The sequence below is a fragment of the Cyphomyrmex costatus genome, unplaced genomic scaffold (genome assembly GCF_001594065.2).
Source record: "Cyphomyrmex costatus isolate MS0001 unplaced genomic scaffold, Ccosl1.0 scaffold123, whole genome shotgun sequence".
Lineage (NCBI taxonomy): Eukaryota > Metazoa > Arthropoda > Insecta > Hymenoptera > Formicidae > Cyphomyrmex > Cyphomyrmex costatus.
In genome coordinates, this window is record NW_017275207.1 from 2,831,115 (window position 1) to 2,841,349 (window position 10,235).

Consider the following 10,235-nt stretch of genomic DNA (forward strand, 5'->3'; position numbering starts at 1 on the left):
GGGGGGGGAGGGGGAGGGGGACAGAGGTCGGCCCCGGACAGTACAATCGTAGAAGTCGCGCGCCCCTCAGCAGGGGGGGGAGGGGGAGGTGGACAGAGGTCTGCCCCGACAGTATAATCGTAGAAGTCGCGCGCCCCTCAGCAGGGGGGGAGGGGGAGGTGGACAGAGGTCTGCCCCGACTTCAAATTTCGTGCATTCTGTTGGACTCAAACGATACCAAGCGCATGCGGACGAGGTCAGACAGCATGAAGAAGGCATACTCGTAGCACTACATGTAGTCGGTATGACAGATTTCCTAACCTGAATAGTCGTCAACTTTAACGCTTAATATCTCGGTTCGTAGGGCAGAGCGACACTTTTTTCTGCCAGATTCTTTCGTTTCGTGCAAAAACCCGTCGAATGAGCCTAGTTTCATTAAAATCGGTGAGGTCGGCCGTTTTCTCCATAAATACCGCGATTCTTTAGATTTCTTTATAATTTTAATGAATTAAAATAAAAAATAATAATTGATGATAATATAATAATCTTATTCTTTGTTGTATATACATATGTACAACTTAATGTTTACACGAATTTGCACATGTAACTTATATATGTTAATTACTTTGCTCGTAGTTTGCATCGGTACAAATGGCCGTCTCTCCGTGCCGTCCAACAAACTACATCACTACCGGAATCTTCGAGACCGGTACACCAACTGTACTTACGTCGATGGCAACCTGGAAATCACATGGCTCCAGAACAATACCTTTGATCTCAGCTTCCTCCAGCATATACGAGAGGTCACCGGTTACGTACTCATCAGTCACGTGGACGTGCGCAGGTTCGTCCTCCCGAGCCTACAGATCATCCGTGGCAGGACCCTTTTCAAACTTAATATACACGACCACGAGTTCGCCCTCTTCGTTACGATGTGTCAAATGCACAACCTGGAGGTGCCATCCCTTAGAGGTACGTTTATTTACTTTATATTTTATGAATATTTATTATATCTTATAGGCGTTATTCAAGTTGACATTTCTAATTGTAAGAGATATATCTCTGAATATTTATTTATATTAGCTAAAGTAAGAACCGATAACTTAGACTTAATTTACATTTATAATTTATATTACCTTGCATACAATAAATAAACAAAAACATTTTAATAATAAAATATACATAAATATTGATAAATATCCAAATTTGATATTTCTTACTTAATGAATTATAATTATGTGAAATTTAAAACAAATTGTCTCAATGCAACAATATCTAACTTACCACGATTGATGTCGTCATAGATATACTCAATGGGAGCGTGGGCATGTACAACAACTACAATCTCTGCCACATCAAGACTATCAACTGGGAGGAAATAATCACAGGCCAAGGAGGACGATATTTTTACGTATATAACTTTACAACGCCAGAACGCGGATGTGCAGTGTGTGACGAGAGTTGCGAACAGGGCTGCTGGGGCGAAGGTCCGGAGAATTGTCAGAAGTTCTCGAAAACGAACTGTTCGCCTCAGTGTTGGCAGGGCAGGTGCTTCGGCCCTAATCCACGCGAATGTTGCCATCTTTTTTGCGCGGGTGGTTGTACCGGTCCCAAACAGAGTGACTGCCTTGCCTGTAAAAATTTCTTTGATGACGGCGTGTGCACGCAGGAGTGCCCACCTATGCAAAAGTAAGTCGTATTATACAATTATATATTTTTAATACAAAACCGATATAAAATGCCGCGAAAATTGTTATAATACGCAGCAATCTTAACTTTTTTTAACATAATTTATCGAACGAATAATATTCTTTTAAATTTTTTAAGATAATAAATTGATATGGAAAAAAAAAAAAAAAACTGAGACAGAGTTTGCTTATGGCGCAGATTATTTATATGATAAATTTAATAAGAAAATATATTAATGTCTAAATTTTTACTCGTTTAGATATAATCCAACAACATATTCATGGGAAACTAATCCTGGCGGAAAGTACGCATATGGGGCGACCTGTGTGAGACGATGTCCAGAACATCTCTTAAAGGACAACGGTGCATGCGTGAGATCCTGTCCGCCCAAGAAGAAAGCTGTGAATGGTGAATGTGTTCCCTGTGACGGTCCTTGTCCAAAAACCTGCAAGGGCGTGGAGAAAGTGCATTCCGGTAATATCGACACTTTCAAGGATTGTACCATTATCGAAGGATCCATTACAATTCTGGATCAGAGCTTCGAAGGTTTTCAACATGTTTTTCCAAACTATTCATTCGGCAAACGATATGACAAGATGCATCCTGATGAATTAGAAGTCTTTAAAACATTGAAAGAGATTACGGGTTACCTTAATATTCAAGGAGCTCATAAAGATTTTAAGAACCTTTCGTATTTCCGAAACCTCGAGGTGATTGGAGGTAGAACACTCACGGAATATTTCGCGTCGTTGTACATTGTCAAGACTTCTCTGATATCCTTCGGTCTTAGTTCCTTGAAGAAGATTTATTCCGGCTCAATCGCTATTCTGGAGAACTTAAATTTATGTTACGCAGAAAGCATCAATTGGAGCAGAATCAAGAAATCATCTGAACACGAAAATCTCTTATTAAATAATCGAAACGAGACTGATTGCAGTAAGTGTATAATAAAAAGAGATAAACGTATATAATAAGTTTATTTAAGTTTCTCTTAATTTAAAACTCAATTCTTTACTATAGTCAGGTATTTTAAAGATATTAAATTTTGTGTTTTTTTTTGTGATAGCATATCCATTATAATAAATTTTATTTTGTAAGCCCTTTGTGATTATCATATTTCAACCCGAATAGAAACATTTACGACATAGTTATTTCAATGATATGTATTATATATAATATAATAATTTACACACCGATAACTATCGGCTTTTGTAAGCTTCTTTTTTAACTTGTAAATTATTCTAGAACCTTACTTTGATTATTATTTGAATTGCAGTTGAGGATGGCCTCATATGTGACGAACAATGTTCAAATGAAGGATGTTGGGAATCGGGACCATCGCAATGTTTGTCGTGTAAGAACGTTATTCTAGCAAATGATTGTCTTCAAGATTGCTATGCGCCAGGGTAAGTCAACAAGCATAGAATTATATAATACGAAATTGAACATTTCAATAATACGACTTTTGTCCAATCAAAACTGCTCCCTTAGATCATGGATTGAAGGTAAATCAAAAATCTTCCGCGAGAACTTAAGCTCCAATTTTCATCGTTTTTTTTTCATCATTATTCATCTCGTAAGCAAGTTACGTGTGTTTTATGCAGCACGTGCATTCTCATCGTAACCGCTTTAATTCATACTTGTATTAAAAGAGCAAATGAGTGACAAACAATCTAAACATTAATTATATTTAAATGATTTTTTACGTGCGCTTCGTTTCTTTGTTAATTTTTTTGTTTTATTCTTTTTCCATTATCCTAATTTTGTTTTTTTATTTTACTTTATTATTTTTTTTACATTTCAATGTTGGTTAATAATTGATTACGATTGCGTTACCAGAATTTATCAAGCGGACAATAAAACCTGTAAGATGTGTCACGAAGAATGCGACACATTCCATAGCTCCTGTACCGGTCCTAATGCCGACCAATGCATTAAGTGCAAACATGTGCGAGATGGACCATTCTGTGTACCCGAGTGCCCATCCTGGAAGTACAATGACAACGGCCAATGTAAAGAGTGCCACGAGAATTGCATAGGTGGTTGCGAGGGACCAGAGAACAACATAGGTGTCAACGGATGTCATAGTTGCGAGAAGGCAATTATGAATGACGAAGTACCAGAGAGATGTTTGCAGAAGAGAGAGCCGTGTCCCGATGGTAAGTCATACGATAACTTTGTTTCATGATGTTCATATTAACATATGAATATTTATGTTTTGTAACGGAAAAAATGTTAAAAATATTTATACGCACTAAGTAAATATATGTATTAAAAGCCTTATTATTTTATTCGATCTATAATTGTTTAAAAATAATAATGAATATTACTGTCAAAGAGAGAGTATAGAGTTGAAAATAATAAATTTATTATAGTATATTTTTTAATATAATTTTGTGTAAATAGTGTAATATAAAAAATGTATTATATAAAATTTTATAATGTTATGTATGTATAAAAAGCGTCTTTATTATGAAATTTACAGGACATTATTATGAATGGGTTGATCAGTTGGAACAAGGTCTTTTAAAACCTCTTGCCGGAAAAGCTGTCTGTCGTAAGTGTCACCCACGTTGCAAGAAATGCACAGGATACGGCTTCCACGAGCAAGTGTGTCAACAATGCACCAAATATAAGAAAGGAGAACAATGTGAAGATGAATGCCCTGCTGATCATTTCGCAGATGCTGACACGCAGCAATGTATACCATGTTTCGGGGAGTGCCGAGGATGCTTTGGACCAGGCTCTAATCAATGCTATAAATGCCGGAATTTTAAAATTTATTTTGTACGTAGGCAATAATTAATCGTATTTATTAAATGCGTATAATACATAATCATAATCACACACACACACACACACACACACACATAATAAGTATTGCTTATAACATACTTTATATATGTATAAAATTTTTATACTTTGAATGAAACAGATTTAAAAGTAATATATTAATTAATTGTACTATACATTTCTACAAAATAAACACATTTACCACATCACACCAACACCAAGTGTATCGACTCGACTAGACATTATTATTACTTATATTAATTAATTTTATAATTTATATATTCAGGATAATAGGATAGACGCTGATAATTCAACATCGTTTAACTGCACGGAGACCTGTCCACCAGAATATCCTCACAAGATCTTTCCTCCTGACAGCGAACCGTATTGTTCCGTAGAAACTATAGGCCTCGGTTATCAAATGGAAAACGATTTTCATCCAGCAGTTTTAGGCGGCATTGGGATTGTATTAGTAGTGTTTATTATTATCATCAGTGTTTTACTATATTTTTGGAGAATAAGAACAAAAGCTAAAGAGAATACGGTGAAGATGACGATGGCTTTAACTGGTTTGGACGACAATGAACCGCTTCGACCGACAGGTGTAAAACCAAATCTCGCTAAACTACGAATTATTAAGGAAGAAGAGATGAGAAAGGGCGGTATATTGGGTTATGGTGCTTTTGGCAATGTGTACAAAGGCGTCTGGGTACCCGAAGGAGAAAACGTAAAGATCCCAGTTGCTATAAAAGTTCTTCACGACGGTACGGGTGCGAACACATCTAAAGAATTTCTCGACGAGGCTTACATTATGGCTAGTGTTGAACATCCGAATCTACTGCAATTACTTGCAGTATGTATGACCTCGCAGATGATGTTGGTGACTCAGCTAATGCCTCTAGGCTGTTTGCTGGATTTTGTACGCAGGTACAAGGATAAAATCGGTTCGAAGCCATTGTTAAATTGGTGCACACAAATTGCGAGAGGTATGGCCTACCTGGAAGAGAGAAGATTGGTTCATCGAGATTTAGCAGCGCGAAATGTTCTCGTCCAAACTCCAAATTGCGTGAAAATCACTGATTTTGGTCTTGCTAAATTATTGGATATTAACGAGGAGCAATATAAAGCTGCAGGTGGGAAGATGCCAATCAAATGGTTGGCATTAGAATGTATTCAGCACAGAGTATTTAATCATAAATCGGATGTGTGGGCCTTTGGAGTAACCATTTGGGAGGTCCTCACCTATGGTGGTAGACCGTACGAAAATGTTACTGCTCGAAATGTGCCAGAATTATTGGAAAAGGGCGAAAGGTTACCACAGCCCGCGATTTGCACGATTGATGTATATATGATTATGATTAAATGTTGGATGCTTGATGCTGAATCCAGGCCTAGCTTCAAGGAACTGGCAGAGGATTTTGCAAAAATGTCCAGAGATCCTGGTCGATATCTTGCCATTAAAGGAGATAAATATATGAAACTGCCTTCGTATACACTACAGGTAATTAATTTAATTATATGTAAAACTTATATTTTTTATTACTAAAAATGATTATATTTGTATCAGTTTAAAGTTAGATAGTCAATTCAATTAGCGTAATAACTACATTATTATAATTATCAATAATGCTTCAAATTACTTATATCAATTTTTGTATTTTTTTATACAATTCAAACTAATAAAAATATATTAAATAGTAATGATTCTCAGGATTAAAAGGATCTCAGTAATAAATTAATTAATTTCTAATTATTAACATAATAAAGTTAACATACCTAACATATCTTTATAATTTTTTTTATTAACATAACTTTTTATAGTAATTATATAACAATTTTAATAATATAGTATAGTATTGTCTCAATTATTAATGTCAATTTTTAGGACGAAAAGGAGATGATACGAAATCTTGCATCAGCGATGGATGGTCCTGAAACTCTGTTAGATGCTGGTGAGTATCTACAACCTAAATCGCGGGCTCCACTTCCGCCCGCGATTTCTGTATCAAGTACTTCCGGTTCGCCGCCAAATACACCGGTAAAATCGTGTTGGCCGAACGGTAAACCACTCGCCGCTGATTCTCCAACGCCGCAAAATCAACAAAACTGGGACAGAGAACTCTTGAGGTATGGAAATCATGAAAGCGGAAATGCGTCGCACGAGGCCAGCAATTCCGGTCAGCACGCGCATTATGCACATCCCAATGGTCACTGTGGACACGTCGCAGGATCAGATAGCTCAAGTTCGAGATATTGCTCGGATCCACTGAAGATGGTCGGTGTTAGAGGTAAGCAAAATGTTAATTACTAAAAAAAATTTAATGAAATCTTTCTAATTGTAACAGTGATTAATATTAAATCAAATAATATAAACATCATGGAATGAATCATTTATTTAATAAAACAATGGGAAATTACAGATTGCGATGTAACGGATGATTGTTTCGATTCGAAAATGAATATCGTGCAACAGCAAGCTCAAGTTGGAAACTTGAAACTAGATTTACCAATAGATGAAAATGATTATCTCGTGCCGACCCCACAACCGTCAGTCAGTGCGACGCAATATATAGATCTCATTGGAGACTCTAAGTTAACAGGTGAATGGAAACTAAATTAGCTATTATTTTTAGTAACTTTATCTATATTGTGTAATAGATATGGAATTTTATCCGTATTAAAAATATAAATATAATTAAACTTTGTTTTCAAAAATTCTTTTTTAAGTATATTAATCTGTATTTTTATGTATACATACATAACTTTACATATAATTACTAATTTATTTGTTTCTTTTTTACTTCTTTACTTATAGTTAGTATACTTATTTATTTATTATTTTATTACATACGCGTGTGCGTATATCTGCTCTTTATAAAATCGAAATTATTTTTATTTTATCCAGAACCTGAAACAAAACGACTGAACAATGGCTTTCGAAAGTATCCAGACTTTTTAGCAATTCAAGGAAAGACGTCACTAGACAATCCGGAATATATAATGTCACAGGACGAAGGTCCGCTCACACCACAGACTTTGGGTATTCCTACACCGGACTTGGAGAAAGTCCTATCAAATGGTGCCTTCGGGTCTCAAATTAGGCAAAGAAGTTCCGAAGAAGAATCGGATCATGAATATTACAATGATTTTGATCGTTTGGAACGGGAATTACAACCGTTGAAACCTTTTAGAAAGAACGAAACAACAGTGTGATGCTATCGAGGATGCACAAATAATTCAAGATTCTAATAAAACTAAGAATGATTACATTGATAAAATCTTTCTTGGATAAAACATTAATCTTGGAAGGAAGAGAAGCACTGGAATGCTTTATCATGGAAGCATTGTCTGACAGCATCACGTAGTTACTCATTTTCGAGTACAGGACACATTGTACTTATAAAGGACACTTCGCTCAAGTGCCGCGCTCGATTGTGATTAGACGTAAGCGAGAGACTCGTGCGTATTACGAAATATAAGTAAAATGAAAGAGACTACAATAACGTAATAGAAATAAAAATCGCGCGAAGATGATATTCGCGAACAAGTAGTGCAAAGATATTCTTAATGTGCCATTTGTGGCTTGTAAATAAATTACTTTTCGCGCGTACTAGCTTTCGAGGATATATGTAAGAAGCATTCTAGGACTTAATTCGCAACGACAGCGTCAATATTGTCTTTGCTTAACAGCTTTCCTTCAGGCCTGTATTAAGACATTTTTGGCCTTGCCATTGCAAACGAAATATATAGTCCTTATACATATAAAATGATTGAAAATGTAGAAAACGACACATATAAATAATTTTATTTCTTTGACTAAATCTGTTCTACATTTTTGTTTTTGTAATAACGACTCTTTATGTTATTACGATTCAAATTCTTTGAAATTTCGTTGATTTTCATAGAATTTATAAACTTAACCCGGTCTCACTTTTTTTATTACTCATTTTTTTATAAAGAATATCTATATACCCTAAACACTACCCATTTGGCACAAATCATTCCATGCAATACTATCTCATTGCATACATTGCAATGTTGCAAGCTTCTGTGCTGTGGGTAATATAAAATAACGATATACATTTTTCAATAAACTTTTTAAAATGCAGATCAAATTTTATGTAATCAAATTATACAATTGAGAGATCGTTATTGCAATATATATTGCAAAGTAAAAATTAAAGTTATTCACAGCGATTACTCGCGAACTTTGAAGAGATTTGTGGTCGTTGTTGAAATTTTAACGGCAAAAACCGTTTTAGGCATTTTTGAGCGGAATACTTGAAATATATGTATGAAGAAATCGCTTGATACATTTTACATAATATACATGCTATTTTAACATTTATATTTTACTTCGTTTCTTAAATACAGAACAAACTGATTAATGACATTTTACACCATTAAATAATAAACCTCTTATGTCTTTTTGCAACAAACGTAAGTTTAAATTATTGCTAACTAAAAAAATATCATTTTTATATTAACAAAAGTTTAATATTTTAAATGTAGAGTATAACAATTTATGTATATTTGAAATGGCAATATTTTTTAAATTTTATTTATGTTCGATATAAACTTTTGTTAAATGTTAATGTTTTCCAAGATGTTTTAGTATTTGTAAAGTGTTCCGCTTAGAAAGATAAAAATTAAGCGGTCCCGCTACAAAGGGGCCAGCTTGCAACAACGTTCCATAATATAAATTTGCTTAATGATAGTCTTTGTTTTAATCTGCTTTATAGATCATAATGCGGAAGTAAACAAAGAAGAAATCAATTATTTGTCGCTCAAACTATTAGACGTTAGCGCAATCGGGTCCAAATATTTGTGCGGTAAACCGCTGACTGTGATATGAATTATTTTATTTCTTTCTTCTGAGGACTTGGAAATCACAATAATTAGCACTTTCCCTTTCCCTGCAATAAGTTACGACAGCGAAGCTACATTGTCCTATTTTACTGCCGAAAATAAATTTGCCTTGCGTTGGGATTTAAACCATCGTAGAGGAACGCGACTCTACTTAAAAATAGAGAAATAAAGAGATTTAAAATGTTTCTCTTTTCCTCTTATGCCATCGTCTTGTAGTGAATCAGCAAAAATTGGCTTTGGGATGAGAATTGTCAATTACTTCCAATTTTTATATATGAAAAATACTATTTGTACATAGTTTAGCTTCTAAGATAGTAAAAAAAATCTCTACAAGCGTAAAAAAATTGAGAGCAATCGAACGAAATCAATGATTGTATGTCACCAGGATACGGTAATCTATAATGTAACCGCACCAAGTAACAGTATGATAGGACGTGCCATGTTGTATAGAAAAGAAGAAAAAATATAAAACAGCAAATTTGAAAATGTAAAACGAATCTTTAATAAATTTGCGGGAACTCTGTTCTACGAGCCTTGCATTTGCTATATATAGATAAGCAGGAACTTGCGCGAGATTGACGATTTTTTACGGAAGTATTATTGACATTTTATAATCAATACAATCATCGTTTTATGATTTGGAGGAAAAAAATAATATTACATTTTGTCTTGTTCTCCTTGGTTAGGTATTCTAACAGCACTGTAATGCTCCAGTAACATTGCATAGTAACGTTGCAGCAATGTTGTTGTAGCTGCAGTGTTCTACAAAATATTGATAATTTCGTTTCTGTAATTATGAGATTTTTCTCATAATATTATAGTATTGTTTCATAAAGCAATCGAACCAAGTCATTTAGAAAATGAAAAGGAGAAGATATGTGTATATATATATATATATATATATA

The 10,235-nt window shown here is 34.6% G+C and overlaps 1 protein-coding gene across 1 annotated transcript in view; it reads left to right on the forward strand.

Moving 5' to 3' along the window:
* The window catches only part of Egfr (epidermal growth factor receptor), a 25,424-nt gene extending 17,179 nt beyond the window's left edge, over window positions 1-8,245 (forward strand). Inside the window, exons 2-11 of the mRNA XM_018549045.1 lie at window positions 616-951; window positions 1,284-1,668; window positions 1,928-2,604; window positions 2,945-3,074; window positions 3,508-3,827; window positions 4,154-4,455; window positions 4,748-5,962; window positions 6,347-6,749; window positions 6,882-7,061; window positions 7,367-8,245. Of these exons, the coding sequence (XP_018404547.1) occupies window positions 616-951; window positions 1,284-1,668; window positions 1,928-2,604; window positions 2,945-3,074; window positions 3,508-3,827; window positions 4,154-4,455; window positions 4,748-5,962; window positions 6,347-6,749; window positions 6,882-7,061; window positions 7,367-7,674 (4,256 nt within the window). The 3' untranslated portion in view covers window positions 7,675-8,245. The remainder of the gene's footprint in view (window positions 1-615; window positions 952-1,283; window positions 1,669-1,927; window positions 2,605-2,944; window positions 3,075-3,507; window positions 3,828-4,153; window positions 4,456-4,747; window positions 5,963-6,346; window positions 6,750-6,881; window positions 7,062-7,366) is intronic.
* Window positions 8,246-10,235: the final 1,990 nt, after the last annotated feature.